The sequence below is a fragment of the Geotrypetes seraphini genome, chromosome 3 (assembly GCF_902459505.1).
Source record: "Geotrypetes seraphini chromosome 3, aGeoSer1.1, whole genome shotgun sequence".
Taxonomy (NCBI): Eukaryota; Metazoa; Chordata; class Amphibia; order Gymnophiona; family Dermophiidae; genus Geotrypetes; species Geotrypetes seraphini.
Window position 1 is genome coordinate 406646940 of NC_047086.1, and position 16595 is coordinate 406663534.

At 47.8% G+C, this 16595-nt stretch overlaps 1 protein-coding gene across 2 annotated transcripts in view; it reads left to right on the forward strand.

Annotated features, from left to right (window-relative positions):
* Positions 1 to 16595, forward strand: part of ACBD3 (acyl-CoA binding domain containing 3) — a 115875-nt gene that overhangs the window by 32528 nt on the left and 66752 nt on the right. For both annotated transcript variants that reach the window (XM_033938785.1, XM_033938786.1), the window contains exon 2: positions 14575 to 14716. In XM_033938785.1, coding sequence (XP_033794676.1) covers positions 14575 to 14716 — 142 coding nt within the window. The remainder of the gene's footprint in view (positions 1 to 14574; positions 14717 to 16595) is intronic.

The window sequence follows — 16595 nt, forward strand, 5'->3', positions numbered from 1 at the left end:
GATGACGTCAATACGCCCGGTTCGTGTTTTATTCGAGCCGGGCGCGTCTTTCAGTCCCAGCACCATCTTGAGAGGAGTCGGCTTTACTTCCAGCAAATAATTAGAAGCAGAGAGATATTCGAGTTGGCTTTTTTCCCCTGAAGTAGCCCTTGCCGGGCGAAACAGAAAGTCTTTTCTGTCGGGATCTTGAGTTGGAAGCCCTTGGTGAAAACCCTCGATTTCAGATGAGTGTATTTTTTCACGATTCCAGATATATGCTTCATATCTCTAAAAACTGCTTATACTTATGATATTCAGCTGTAGTCCTCGCCAAGTAATGTGGTTAAGTTTGGGATTCGGGCCTTTTACTGCTTGACAGTTATATTGAAATCATAAAAAAATGTTTAAAAAAAGACTGTGAAAAATAACAAAAAAGAAGATTTTGTATGAATGAAAGACGTGATAATTGATTATTTATACATGTTTTGGAGTTTTTTATAGACCCGTGATGATGAGTGGATGATTGGGTACTTGTGTAGTCCCAACTGCCCTCAATTGAGGTTTATTTTTCTCCTTTTCATCTTTTTCATCTTTTTGATTTTCAGTTTGTCAGCTATATCTTTGTATTTTTGGTCTGGATGAATCCCTGCTTATAACTGTATTTGACAAAACGTATCTGTAATATATTTACTATTAGTCTCACGTTTGTGCCCTAAACAAATTATTAGTGGACTATAAATTACGCCAGGTGTACACCTGGCAGGGCCTCCGCGTGTGCGGATCACCGGACTTGATGGACCGAAGGTCTGATCCGGAGATGGCAGTTCTTATGTTCTTATAAAGCCCAGTTTGGAGTACAATCTTCAAGTACTTTTTCTCAGTTTACCGAAGGCTTCATTTCATCCTTGTCTTTTGGGACTCTAAAGGGCTGTGCCGTTGAACATGGGGTTTCTTGTGGCCATAGAAACATAGAAAAAAGCGGCAGAAAAGGGCTATAGCCCACCAAGTCTGCCCATTCCAAGTATCCCTCCCCCCCCCCCCCCCCGAATTTACTCCCTTATAGCTTCAGCTCTGCAGTTTTCTATGTTGCAGGCCTTGTTCAACGGAGATTCCTATTTCTGATTTCCGAAATATGGGGTATCAGTTTGGATGGTACCACTATTTCTTTCTAGGGGGGTGTCATCCTTTCTTTTATGTCATGCTCGCTTTTCCTTCCTTCTTCCTGGGAGGAGAAATTGGGAGCAGTGCTTTTATTCACTGCATTTTTTGATACGTACGTAGCGTTCTCCGTGAGCTCGGTTTCTAACGACTTTTAGTTGTTTATATCTTCTTTTTGTATTCTTCAAGGGACGCCTCAAACGTATGGCAGCGTCCGAAGCCTCCATCGCTCGATGGGTCCAGGAGGACATTCTTTATGCTTGCTTGCTGGCAGGGAAGCGGTTGGCGAAAGAACTTCATGACCATTCCGCTGGAGCGATGGCTACTTCTTGGGCTCGGCCCAGAGGTTTTTTCCTTGGAGGAGATTTGTCTCGCGGCTAATTGGTCTTCCGAGAGTGCTTTCTCTTCGCATTTCTGCTTGGATGTGGGGGTGCATGCGGTAGGGGCGTTTTGTGCTTCGGTTGTTGCGGAGGCGGTGTTTGCTTCCCACCCAGATTGAGGATTGCTTTGCTACATCCCATTGGTCTCTGGATTCATCTGCTGCTGTTGCTAGGGAAGGAAAAATTATGTTCTTACCTGTTAATTTTCTTTCCCTTAGACGCAGCAGATGAATCCAGAGCCCCACCCTTTCTGGATATTGTCTCTCGGTTTTTTCTTTTGCAACTTTCGCAGTTTGTTATTATGGCAGGTTGTTTTCTGTATTATTGCATTTTGAGATTTGTTATGGGAAAGAAGTTTTTTACATGCTATGCCTATTGATGGTTACGGATGCTTGGGCAAGGAGCTATACTAGATAAACAGGAGGAGTGCCAGCCAATAGGACCACCTGTTAATCAGTTTCTCTATCTCCGCCTGCTGGTAGATGTGAGCTATCCCATTGGTCTCTGGATTAATCTGCTGCGTCTAAGGGAAAGAAAATTAACAGGTAAGAACATAATTTTTCCATATTGAGTAATGGAAAAAATTGCTTTTATATATGAAAAAAAAAAAAATATATATATATATATATATATATATATATATATATATATATATATATATATATACACTAAAAAAGGAGAAAATAACAGCAAAAAGTGATGAAAAGCCAAAAGTAAGAGCAAATGTGAGAACTAAAGTAAGAAATTTAAAAACATAATAAAAGATAGGAAACATTCTAAAAAAGAACGAAGGTCAAGTTCAACATTTAACCCAACGGGCTTGACTGTATCGAATTGAAAAATAAACTTTGTTATCCCAGGACAAGCAGGCATGATATTCTCACATGTTGGTGACGTCATCTAAGGAGCCCCGATGCGGAAGCATTTTCAAGCAAACTTGATTGAAGATTTAAGTTTGCTCTGCTGCTCCACGCATGCGTGCCTTCCTGCTCCACTAGGGGGCGCATCCCCTCGTGGTCTCCAGTTCAAAATTTTCCGCTGAGCCTAGAAGTCGTGTTTTTTCAGGCTCTGCCCCAACTGCCTTCTAGCACCGCGATTTTTTCTTGTTTTTCTCGATTAAGTCGCTGTGCGCGAATTTTTTCCTTTTCAACTTGATTCCTGCTTCGTTTTTGACCGACCCGGAGGCTTCCGACCGACCCGGAGGCTTCCGTGGCTACTCGAGCCGCGGCCACTTTCGATTCTATGTCCCGGCCTTTGACCGGCTTTAAGAAGTGCACCCGGTGCGAGCGGCTTCTATCCATCACAGACCCGCATCGCCTGAGCATCCTCTGCCTGGGGGCCGCTCATCCAACCGACTCCTGCCCCCAGTGCGCTACCTTCCAGAACCGGGCCCTCCGTCGAAGGAAAGCCCGCATGGCGGATCTTTTCGCCCCAGACCAACCCTCTACCTCGGCCTCGAGGTCGGCCTCGAATACCTCGGCATCGCCTCGAGACTCGACTCCGAAGTCCTCGGGACAACAGAAAGCCTCAGCTCCGGGTAAGTCCCCTCTTCCCTCTTCAGGTTCTTTACCAGCAAAGAAACCAACCTCGGGACACCCGGCGAATCCCTCCAAGCCTTCGGGCCGTGCCTCCACCACACGGGAATACTCTGATACGAGGTCGCCCCCGGTGGAGTGCACCGAGGCAGTGGACCTGCCTTCGATGCTGTCCGTGCCTGTCTTCCAGGACCTACTCTGAGCAATGATCTCGTCGGAGCTGTCCGCTGCAATGGCCCATCTACAACTGGCCTCGACCTCGACCCCGCATGTGCCAGACCAGCCTGAGCCTCGCGTCGAGCCACCTCGGGAAAAGTGCGCAAGCTTCGCCGCATCTCATACTCCTCTGACTCCTCGCCGAGGCACCCGAGGCGCTCTCCCTCCACAGACCGCCACAGGGCAAAACGTCGTGCGAAACCGACAGAAACCTCAAACCGCCGTACCTCCAAGAAGGCCCAGAGTTCCCCCACTCTACGAGGCCGTTCCCCTACACCTCGTACGGGACCGCTCAGGGTGGCGGAGTTATCACTCTCCAACCCGCGCATCCTCCGAACTCCCCCTCGGACCGGGGCTCCGATCCGAGGTGTCAGGCTTTCACCGAGGGAGTCCGGGTCGAGGTCACCGATTCGACATCAATCGGTACCCCGAACCCTGGCATCGTCTCCGAGGGGCTCCTCGAGACGTCGGAGATCCCCGACCCCGGAACACTTTCACAGTGCTTCCTCGGTCTCGGAACGTGGATCAGAGCGGAAACCTCGATACTCGAGGGAAGCTTCCCTGTCCTTCTCCACCCGACGGATGTCTCGTTCACCGACCCCACACGGGGCCTCGGGAACATCCCGCCCATCCTTCACTCACTTTGTCCAGGACATGGGCCACGCTTTGGACTTAGACTCCAGTCCGACTCCAGATACTCAAAGGAGTACCTAGCGGAGCTGGACATGCCATCACTGCCCAGAGAGTCCCTTCGCTTACCGCCTAATCCGGTACTCCAACAGGCTTTCTTCAGGAACCTGGAGACCCCCTACATGGTCACAGCCGTCCCCTCCAAAATGGAGGCCAAGTACCGTACGGTACCCTATCCGGGGTTTGAACAACCGCAGCTCTCCCACCAGTCGCTGCTGGTAGAATCGTCCCTGAAAAAGGCTCACCCCTCCCGGGTCTCAGCCACGGTCCCCCCAGGTCGGGAAGGCCGAACCCTGGACAAGTTCGGCAGGAGACTATATCAAAATGCGATGATGGCCTCTAGGGTGCAAAGCTACACTTTCACCTTCACATCCTACCTCAAACACCTCATCGGACTACTGAGAACCTTTGAGACTGACTTACCAGCCTCTCGCCAAGGAGCGTTTAGCCTGCTTGTAGAGTCCCTCTCCAACCTACGCCTCCATCTATTCCACGCGGCCTACGATGGCTTCGAACTCTCCTCCAGAGAGGCAGCCTTTGCTATCACCATGCGCCGACTAGCTTGGCTGCGCCTGGTCGACATGGACCCCAACTTACAGGACCGGTTGGCTAACCTCCCCTGCGTGGGAAAAGAGCTGTTTGACGACACTATCGAGGCGGCTACAAAACGCCTCTCTGAACACGAACGCTCATTTGCCTCCCTTGTCCGGCAAAAGCCAAAACCGCCCGCGTCCAGGCCATTCAGGGCCCCTCCGCGCCGCTACCCGCAAAAATCCACTCCTGCCTTCTCCCGGCCTCCGCCCAGGCGTCCGCAAGCCCACCACCGGGCCCCACCCAAATCCCAACCGCCTGCAACTACCAAACCATCCCCGTCCTTTTGACAGGATATGCGGAAGGGGGCTGACCCCCTCCGCCAGAGTTCCAAGCTCCCTGCCTATCGGGGGCCGCCTCAGAGCTTTTTACCCTCACTGGGAACAACTCACGTCGGACGCATGGGTCCTTGGCGTGATCTCATCAGGATACTCTCTCAACTTTCGAGCCATTCCCCCAGACAGCCCCCCAGGGAAGTGCCCTCCCAACCGAACGCTACTACCCCTACTCCTCTCAGAAGCTCGAGATCTGCTTCGCCTGCGAGCAGTGGAGGAGGTTCCCCCCGACCAACGGGGGAAGGGCTTCTACTCCCGTTACTTCCTGGTACCGAAGAAAATGGGAGACCTACGCCCAATACTAGACTTGAGACGACTCAACAAATTTCTGGTACGGGAAAAATTTCGGATGCTTTCCCTACCGATCCTCTACCCCCGATCGAAAAAGGCGATTGGCTCTGCTCCCTCGATCTGAAGGAGGCGTACACACATGTTCCAGTGCACCCCGCTCACCGCAAGTTCTTGCGTTTCCAAGTAGGGGACCTGCACCTACAATACCGAGTCCTCCCCTTCGGCCTAGCATCGTCACCCCGGGTCTTCACCAAGTGCCTCGTGGTGGTCGCAGCTGCCTTACGCTCCCAGGGCCTTCAGGTATTCCCCTACCTGGACGTTTGGCTGATCAATGCCCCGTCCAGGGAAGGGGTTATCTCAGCGACCCAACAGACTATTATCTACCTACAGAGTCTGGGGTTCGAGGTAAACTTCCCAAAATCCCAACTGAGCCCCTCGCAGTCCCTGCAGTTCATCGGGGCCACGCTGGACACGGTTCGCCTCCGTTCCTTCCTCCCCCCTCCACGTCTAGAGGCGTTAGTAAATCTGAGTCGAAGGATCTCACTGCTACCCTCGGTATCAGCTCGACAGATGATGACTCTACTAGGCCACATGGCCTCCACCGTCCACATCACACCATTCGCCCGTCTCCACCTGAGAATCCCTCAATGGAACGTAGCCTCTCAATGGCATCAAGATCGGGACTCGATCGATCGCCCCGTGACAGTGACTCCTTCCTTGCAACGATCGCTCCGCTGGTGGGCCGACTCTTCAAATCTTTCCAAAGGTTTGCTCTTCCTCGCCCCCCCACACAACAAGGTGCTCACCACGGACTCATCAGAGTACGCTTGGGGAGCCCATCTGGATGGCCTACGCACTCAAGGGATGTGGTCAGTAGAGGACCGTCGCTGCCACATCAACATGCTAGAGCTTCGGGCCATCTATCTCGCAGCTGTAGCTTTTCAACATCTGCTCCACGACCGGGTGGTTCTCATCCGAACCGACAACCAGGTAGCAATGTACTACGTAAACAAACAAGGGGGAACAGGGTCTTGGCCCCTCTGCCGGGAAGCCCTGCGCCTCTGGAAATGGGCAATCTCCAACAAAACCTTCCTTCGAGCGGTGTACATACAAGGAGAACAAAACTGTCTGGCGGACAGACTCAGCCGCCTCCTCCAGCCACACGAGTGGTCACTGCTCCCGGATGTACTCCCCGGACCGGCTCGAGGCCAACGCCTTCCTCCTCGACTGGGAGGGAAGGTTCCTGTACGCGTTTCCACCGTTTCCTCTGATCCTGCGGACGCTTGTCCACCTGAAAACAGTACAAGCCACCCTGATCCTGATTGCTCCTCGCTGGCCACGCCAGCCTTGGTTTTCCCTTATACTTCAACTCAGTGTCAGAGATCCACTGCCTCTGCCTCGGTTTCCCTCTCTACTATCACAGGGTCAGGGTTCGCTGTTACATCCCAATCTTCAATCTCTTCATCTGAATGCTTGGTTTCTTTCCCCCTGACTTCTCTCCCCGTGTCTCAATCAGTCAAGGAGATATTGGAGGCCTCTAGAAAGACCTCAACGAGAACCTGCTACTCCCAAAAGTGGACCAGATTCTCAACCTGGTGCTTCTCCCACAGCCAGGACCCGGTGTCGGTCCCCGTCCCTCTGGTCCTTGACTATTTACTTCAATTATCTCACTCCGGCCTATAGACCAACTCCATTCGAGTACACCTCAGTGCGATTGCGGCCTTTCACCAGCCCCTGGAAGGGAAAGCCCTCTCGCTCCATCCCTTAGTCTCTCGCTTCATGAAGGGTCTCCTTAATGTCCACCCTCCTCTCAAACCTCCTCCGGTGGTTTGGGACCTCAACGTGGTTCTGGCTCAACTAATGAAACCTCCATTTGAGCCCCTAGACAAATGCCATCCAAAATTCCTCACTTGGAAGGTAATTTTCCTGCTTGCGCTCACTTCCGCTCGGCAGGTTAGTAAGTTACAGGCTCTGGTAGAGGACCCACCCTTCACGGTATTCCATCACGACAAGGTGGTACTCCGCACTCATCCAAAGTTCTTGCCTAAAGTAGTGTCTGATTTTCACCTCAATCAGTCCATTGTCTTGCCTGTGTTTTTTCCCAAGCTCCACTCTCATCCCGGAGAGGTGGCGCTCCACACTCTTGACTGTAAGAGAGCGTTGCCCTTCTACCTCCAACGTACTCAAGTCACACCGGAAAGTCCCACAATTGTTTTTGTCCTTCGACTCAAACCGGTTAGGTCACCCAGTCTCCAAGCGCACCTTGTCCAACTGGTTGGCCGACTGCATCTCCTTCTGCTACGCTCAGGCTGGTCTCACGCTGCATGGTCGAGTAACAGGACACAAGGTCCGAGCGATGGCAGCCTCCGTAGCCTTCCTCAGGTCCACACCTATCGAGGAAATCTGCAAGGCTGCCACGTGGTCTTCGGTTCATACCTTCACCTCCCACTACTGTCTGGACTCCCTGTCCAGAAGCGATGGCCGGTTCGGCCAATCGGTATTGCGAAATCTATTTGCTTAAATTGCCAACTTCCCTCCATCCCTCTTCAGTAAGCTTGGAGGTCACCCACATGTGAGAATATCATGCCTGCTTGTCCTGGGATAAAGCACAGTTACTTACCGTAACAGGTGTTATCCAGGGACAGCAGGCATATATTCTCACAACCCACCCACCTCCCCGAGGTTGGCTTCTTGGCTAGTTAAGTGAACTGGAGACCACGAGGGGATGCACCCCCTAGTGGAACAGGAAGGCACGCATGCGTGGAGCAGCAGAGCAAACTTAAATCTTCAATCAAGTTTGCTTGAAAATGCTTCCGCATCGGGGCTCCGTAGATGACGTCACCCACATGTGAGAATATATGCTTGCTGTCCATGGATAACACCTGTTACAGTAAATAACTGTGCTGTACAGCTAAGAAGAACAAATGTCATATTGCAGAATATGAAGCTAACTTGGTGCTTCTAGTTTCTGGGCAAGCTTTGCAGGAAAATAGCAGCATCTTCTAAAGAATTGGGAATAAGAGGGCAAAAATCAAAGCATGGAGAGAGAACCTTCTGCTAGAATATACATCAACCAGTGCAAGTTGAGCTGTATAAAATATAGAGAGATAAAGATAGATCCCCCCCCCCCCCGGCTTTTTCTTTTTAGGTCTCTAGGGGCAGCTGACCCTGGACTTGTGCAATTAAGTTATATGTACAGGGTGTTCTTCTATCATAGCTGTATATATATGCGCTTCTTTATATTGGGTTTGGCCAGAGCAAGGGAGATCGGTTGGTCTGAACTGCAGAGGTAAACTTGGAGCCTGTTTTGTTCTTGACTTTTCCTCATCTCCCAGAATGACTGTAGTAGTTGTAGTTTCTATTGGGTAAAGTCTGAATGTGTGTCAGCAGCAGCAGACAGATCTAGATGTACAGGCAGTCCCTGGGTTAAGGACGAGTTACGTTTTTAAAGCTGTTCTTAAGTGGGATTTGTATGTAACTGAGAACTTTTCAGATTCTGCTCCCAACTGTCCCTACCAGTGTTCCCTCTAAGGTACTGTTCTTAATGTGTCCGTGCGTCATTTCTGAATCTGCTGCAGGAGAAGTGTAGGAGTCTAGGCCTCTGGAAATACAGCTTAGTGAAATCAAATGAAGCCATATCCATGTTCTTAAGTACGAGTCGTACTGGCTGCCGTCACTTCTCACGGCAGCCATTCAGCAAGCGGTGTGGATGCTGAAAAGATTGCAACTGCCTTGCACCCCTGGAGATTTGAGGGATGTATTTAAGGGGGATTTTAAAAAGGTATGGGGTGGGGATGATTTTAAAGGTTTAGATAGGCCGCCCCATTTAAGTAAGCCACGCCTCATAGACAGATTTGTAAAACCCATGTATAAGCCACGGCATATATACAGCCGTTCCAGGAGCATGCTCATAATCCAAAATACTCGTTTATCAAAGCAAAGTTCCCCATAGAAAATAGTGGCAACACCGACGATTCGTTCCAGAACCCGGGGTCTGTACCTGTCGGGTGCCAGGTACTGCAGCGCTGTCTCCTCCGTCCGTCATCTGAAGAAGAACCCCCTCTCAAAGGAACATGACGAAAGAAACTATATGACAGCCTTTTAGTGACACAGGCAGCAAAGATCGATACTACCATCACCAATCTACTGACCAAATCAATAGACATTAAAGCATTCCGAAAAGAAATCAAAACTCATCTCTTCAAAAAACACTTCCCATCATCATAACCTCACAAAAGTATTAGAAAATGCTCTCATGACTACCCAAACACCACCACCAGCAACACCCGAATCCGGACAGTATTATCTCTACTCGTCTAAACAACAGAATCCGGACAATATTATCTCTATTCGTCTAAACAACCTATCACTATCTACTATCTGCTATCAATTTCTCCTGGAAAAGTCCAGAATAACAATTGTAACTTAACGCATTCTTGATTATATGTACTGCAATGCTACTGGAAATGTCCAGTCTTCTAACTTGTAATCCGCTTAGAACCGCAAGGCACAAGCGGAATAGAAATCACTAATGTAATGTAATGTAATGTAAAAGAACCTCACAGTGCCACTTCAGGGGGGGATGCCTCTAATGTCCGCCAGCGGCCGGAGAACCCCACGGTGCCACTTCAGAGGGATGCCTCCATCCACCTGTCAGTCCTCCACGTCGGATGCCCCCCGCATGCTGGAGAGCCCCCACCTGAGCCTACGCAGCTGAGCACCACGCACGACACGCACAACGCCGATGATTGACGCTGTGCGCATCATACGCAATGCGCAGGCGGGATGGCACCCGGCCGCGCAGGCCCAGGCAGAGGTCCTCCAACCTGCGGAAGGCACCCGACGTGGAAGGCTGGCCGGAAGAAGGAAGAGGAATCCCCCGAAGCGGTGCTTCCTGGGCTGTAAGTGCTCGTTTATCGGGGCAGTGCTCGGTTTGCGAGTCAAAAGTTTTGCTGAGTGTTTTGCTCGTCTTGCAAAACACTCGCAAACCGAGGTTCCACTGTATGGGGAAATACAGTAGTCTTTATTTCTGGGACACTGAAGTCTCTTTGGCTAGGAGATAACAGCTCTTCTAAATTTCTTCACATTTTGGATACATTTGCAGCACTGTCTGTGACTAAACTGCGTACTAGACATTTGAATTTTTCTTCCCATTTTATTTTTGAAGCTACTTCCTGTAAGTATTCTGTTGCTATTGTTTCTTCTTTTCTTATACAAGCACCTACAACAGGATCATTGTGGGCATTACGCTACCCATCAAGACCAATATCTGCTCTGCTGAGTGGACTGTATCGTGATCTCAGTGACTGAACCATAAAGAAACAGGGCCATTTTTTCATCATTACCTCTTTTCTAACCTGCTGATTTTTATCTCAAACTTATCTGTGGCGGTTCCAGATTTTTTTCTTTCTAATAGATGATAATACTGTGGAAGGGTAGATAACTCAGACGGTAGAACAGGAGAATGGTGTTCTCGAAGGTGGACAGTTTCCGGAATCCTTTAAGTTGATGATAGATTCCCCTAAACAAAAATGTCAATGCTGTTGTTTTATTATTGATACTATTTCTGCTTCTTTAATATTACTCATTGTATTCACTGCCACTCAGTCCTGTCTTAAAAAGGAATATTTGCTTGTTTCAGCTCTTTATTTCTTCATAACAACTGTATCAAAATAGCGGTAACATGCAGTAATAATGCCAAATATATTTTTGCTCAGATAGGACATATGATGAAATCAAAGCAATTTCCAACCTGAAGATTGTGCCTGTTCAAATGTGTTCGGATGTCTCGGTGTCCAGACAGCTTTCTATATTGCCTGGGGTATTCTCCCCCATTCCTCACCTACCTCCTCCATCCAAATTTAATCTTCGAGCTGGCTGGAGGCAGCAGCAAGGTGATCCTGCCATTGGCCTGCTCTAGAAGCCTTTTCTCTGGAGCCACTTCTTGTTCCCACATAGGCAGGACACTGTAGAGAGAAGGTTTCTGGGGCAGGCCCATGACAGCAGGCTCACCTCACTGCTGCTGCCGCTGGCTGGGCCAAAGATTAAAATTCAGCAGAGGAGTTGGTGGGGGACAGGATGGACAAGAGGACAGAGCAAGAACTGACAAAGTCAAGGAGGGAAACCAAGTGCTGGACCAGACTCAAAAGGATATCCTCAAGAAAAATTTAGAACTTCAGGTTTTGAAGGAGGAATTGGAAGAAAAGTCATTAAATGTAAACAGTTTAAAACATGGAAAAGAAATTCAGGAGTTAGGTCAGAAAATACAAGACCTGCAGCAGGAACTAAAAAGATTCAAAACTTTGCATTAAAAACCGAGAGGCTGCTGTCACAGCCGTTGTTGTAGCGATTTCAAAAAGGCGAGTCATTCTCAAAAAAACGCATATGCAAATGAGGTTGGAGGAGGGTAGCGAAAGTTTGCTAAATTTGCATGTGCCCATCATTGGTGATAGCAATCGGCACATGAGTAGAATAAATGCACAACCCCCCAAAAAAATTGGCACATGAGTAGAATAAATGCACAACCTCCCCCCCCAAAAAAAAAATTGAACATCAGCAGGAGGGATGCCCACTACCGAAATCAAGCAACGCCCCCCCCCCCACACACACACACACACGGCAGTGGGAGAGATGCCCACTTCCTCCTGCTGCCATACAACCTTCCTAACACCTCCCCCTTGCCTCTCCCTTGTTTACGATGGCTGGCCGGAAGGATGCCTACTCCTTTTTAAAATGGTGGCCTTCCACTCCCCAGTGCATCAGGAGAGGGGCCTGATTTGGCCCAGATGCCTAAGGCCCCTCCCATAGGAGGGGCCTTAACCTGGGCCAATCAGAGCCTTAGGCACATTCTGGGATACACTAGGGAGGGGAAGGCTCACCATTTTGAAGAGGCAGGCTGTTGGCCAGAGGGAGTAGGCATCCCTCCAGCCAGCCATTGTAAACAGGGGGAGGGGCAGGGGGGGTTACGTGGCAGCAAGAGGGAGTGGTCATTTCTCTTGCCGCCGGGGTGTTGCTTGCTAGCAGCAAAATTTTCTGTTTTGAGCTATCAAGCCTTACTTTCCTGTCAGTGCCTGAGCCAATCAGTGCTCAGGCATTGATCAGAAAGTAAGGCAATGCCAGCTGAGACCTGTCGGTAAATTTTGGCTGCAAATGTGGCACAGAGAGGTAAGAGAATCACTCAGCGATTATAGAGAATAGCTCTGAGTGCTCATTTTAATATTAATGACCCCATTGTACTCCATTTGTATGGCAGTATCGGAGACTGCTGGAAAACTCGGAAAAGACCACGGTAAATCGTTTTAATAATTGCTGCTAAAACACATGCATGCTAAACCGTTAAAGGCAGATTTTAGTTGTGAGGCCATGAGTTCACTAGCATGACAGCGACAGAAAAAGCCTCAGCATGTAGAGAGACCTTAAAGCTCGAGAACTGCTCGGAAAACATTTTGCTTCCTTACCATCGGAGTTGCCGAAGCTGAAGAAACCAAAGCTAAGACATTGATATGTATTCTGTACAATTTTAAAGTTCTACAGAAAAATTTTTTTCTTTTGTTTATTTGGGGGGGGGTTGGATTATTTTTTGGGTCAGTGAACATTAACTTATTGGCTTTGTTCTTCTTTGTAATATCTTTAGTATGTAACTAATGCAAACCGCTGAGCTCTATATGCGGTATAACAAATGATAAACATAAATCATTTAATTGAAACATAATGGGGACATCTATTAGGTTCTGGAACAAAAATATGGTCTGTGGGAAACTTTTTAATTGATCCGTGAGCAGGATGATACTTGAGGACTGTGAAGACCACTTTTGATTAATCAGTCCTAGAATTAAACTGCAAGTCATATTTTAATTAGTGGGATCTAAAATAATGATTGGTGGGCCAGGGCTGGAGAGAGAGAAGAGAGCTTGTGCCACTGGATCCTGCTGGGGGAGGGAGGGTTGGAAGGAGAGAGAGAGAGAGAAAAACACCCGCAGGGGGCTTGGAGGGAAGGAGAGAGAGTTTGCAAGAAACTCCCTTGAGGGGGGTTGGAGGGAGAGAGAGCGGAAGAGGGTGATACATTATAGTCCCAAAGTTATTTATCTTAAATAGATTTTTTTTCCTCAAAGAAGCATTTTATTTATGTGATGGGGTGTATGTCCTGTCATCTGGAATAAGGGAACAGAAGAGGGCATCACTTGTGGAAATCCCCTATCAAACGATCGAGAATAGGCCTCATTGGGGAAAGCTAATCTTACGTATGTTTTTATGTAAACCGTATAGGCCTTATACAGTATACAATTTTTTTTTAAATAAATATATTAATTTACATATAAAGAAAATGATTGATTGAAAGGAAATGGACCATGAACGAACAGGAAATTGGGGAAGAGAAGGGAAGCCTCAGCTAGAGGTTTGCAGTACCCCTACAATGAAAACCACTGGAAGGAGGAGCCACCCTTGAGGGGGGATGAATGCTTTTGCCTAACCCCAGTGTGGCCAGAGCAACCTGACATGGCCTAGAGTGACCAAGGAGGACCAGAAGTGACCAAAGAGGCAAGGAGAATCCTGCCTTTTTTTCGGGAGGGAGGAGGGTAGGAGATGGTTCGGGGGTGGTGCCTCCGTTGGCAGGAGGGAGTGGGCATCCCTCCTGCCAATTTTCTCTCGGGGGGGGAGGGGGGGAATGATGACAGCAACTTGTATTGAAAAATTCTCCTGCCTCTATTCCTCACAGTTTGGATTTAACTCCCAACATAGCACAGAACTTCCTCTATGAACCTTAACCACCAAAATCAAACAGATCTTAAGCATGGGACACCCACCTTTGACTCAGTCAACCACCACTTACTTCTATCCAAACTAAATGAAATAGGCATTGAGGGCACTATTTGAAGCTGCTCCAAGTTTTCCTCTCTGTTTTTATACATATCGGTTCTATGGACTGCTGGACAGCTGACTCAGTTTAATGGTTTACTTTGAATACTGGTGATTTATTGAAAACTTTTGTCCTACTATAAAATTTCAGACTTTATCCCTGCTAGAAAATACAGAAGAAAGAGCATTTCTTGTTGCATAGCACTCATTGCTTTTTGCTTTCCATCTTAGGAAGGAGAAAGTTTAGATTAGATGTAGCATCAGATCCCTTTCACTGTCTCAAAGTGGACTATCTTGCCTGGGGAGTCTAATTTTTCCTATAAAGCACTGAAATTCTGTTCTGGAGATCTTATCATTGGGTACTTTTTTTATTAAGTAAAGGTTGTCAGCATCAGATTTGGTCTGACCCAGTAAGGCTTTTCTTATGTTCTTATTCTTAGTTTTATACTTGTGTGTGTATGGTAAAACTTCACAAATGATCTCAGCTGAATTTTGATGCTCAGTGGATAGCTAATACTGAATTTATTATTTTTTTCCCTGCAGAAAAAGATGGGAAAGCCTTCCATCCAACCTACGAAGAGAAACTCAAACTTGTGGCACTGCACAAACAGGTCCAGCTGGGACCATACAATCCTGACACATGCCCAGAGGTTGGCTTCTTTGATGTACTCGGCAATGACAGGAGGTGAGTGTTGCTACAGAGATGCAGGAAATCAACCTGTATGTATTCCAGTGCAATGCAAATAACTGACTGCACAGGCAGAAGGGAGTGTGAATCTGTCTGCCATGGAAAGAGGTGTTTTCTCTCAATCCATTAGTAGGCAGGTAGCCATGTCGTGAAACCATGGTGAATGTTAATTTGTAGGAATATTTGAAGGTTACACTTGTGCTGTGGGTATTAGCAATAGTAGGGAAAAAAATCATTTGAGTGGTGATTTCACATTTAAGAGTCAATTAAATTCCTGTTGTCATCTTATGATTTTCATTTGATGGTTGAAACCATAGCAGTTCAAAGACTGGACTATGGCAATGCTCTTTATCTTGTAATAGTTTCCATACGGTGTAGAGCAGGGCTGCCCAAATCCGTTCCTCGAGATCTACTGGCAGGCCAGGTTTTCAGGATATCCACAATGAATATGCCTGAGAGAGATTTGCCTGCACTGCCTTCTTGCTATGCAAATCTCTCTCATGCATATTCATTGTGCATATCCTGAAAACCTGGCCTGCCAGTAGATCTCGAGGACCGGACTTGGGCAGCCCTGGTGTAGAGCACTTCGGGTGGTTCAAAATGTGATGGCGCGCTTGATAAGTGATGGAAGCAGATTTGAGCACCACTGTTGAAATGGCTTTGTTGGCTACCTGTCAAATTCTGTATTATCTTTCATTATAAGATCCCTTGGTTTTTGACACAAGGGACAAGCTAATATCAACCAACCAGATCCTTAAGATCAGAGAGAGTGTTGTGATTGGCAACTACAAGAGCATCTGCCATTTTGGTGGCAAATATTTCATTCTGGATCATTAAGGTTCCGAAATGTAAGAAGGTATTGAAAACAAGTCTGTCTGTGGAGCCTTTTAGCTGATTGGATTATGGTACAGGTTGAGATTAATTTTAGATACGTTATGCTGTGCTTGTTTTAATTTTTATATTTCAAATTATGATTGTAAACCACTTAGGATTAAGTGGGTTAGAAATTTTTAAAATAAATATTTCATCAAAACTGTTCATTCCTAGTAAAAGATCATTTTGAGCTGGTCTGGTGGTCCTCAGAATATGCAGGCATCTAGAAATCTGGTGTAGGGGAGGTCAAGATGGCGGCGATGTGAGGAGCTGTGAGAGACGCGTTAAGATCTCGCCACGTTTAGCTTTAGCTTTTGCCTGAATTATTTACCTCATTTTCTTTATGCCTCCGAAGAGAAAAGGGGTGGTCAGGGGACCTTCCTCGCCGGCCCTGGCGTCTACCCCCCGGCAGCTAACGATGGAAAGCTTCTTTTCGGCTCCTCCGGCATCAGCAATATCCGGAGTGGAGAGCCCGGCGTTGGGCGGCGAAGAGAGGGAGTCGCTTGCCCTTTCGGGCATAGAAACATCGCTGTCTCCTCCGGTTTCCCACACTCCTCCGTGTCCAGCAACTGCCGGAACGATGTGGCGAGAGACACCCGATCCCGGAAGTGGAAGCGCGGGGTCTCCCGACGAGGGCACAGCGTCTGGAGACAGTTTGCTGATGGAAGCCAACAAGAGAGAGGGGGATTTGTCCTCTCCGACGGAGGTCTCTCTTCAAAGCATCTGGTCTTTGCTTCAGCGGATGGAGTCAAAAATGGAAAAATCATCTGAAAAGGTAACAAAAATAGTGGAAAAATTGGACTCGCTGACTGAAACTGTGGAAATAATGAAAAGGGATTCTAGTGCTCAAACTAAGCAGATGCAGGAGGATATATTGCATTTACAACAATTCAAGGTGGCTTCAATTAAAGATAGTTTCCTTATAAATAAGAAATTGGAGCAATTTGAAAATTTCAACAGGCGTTTGAACCTCCGTGTTTTAAATTTTCCTCAAATTCCGGGT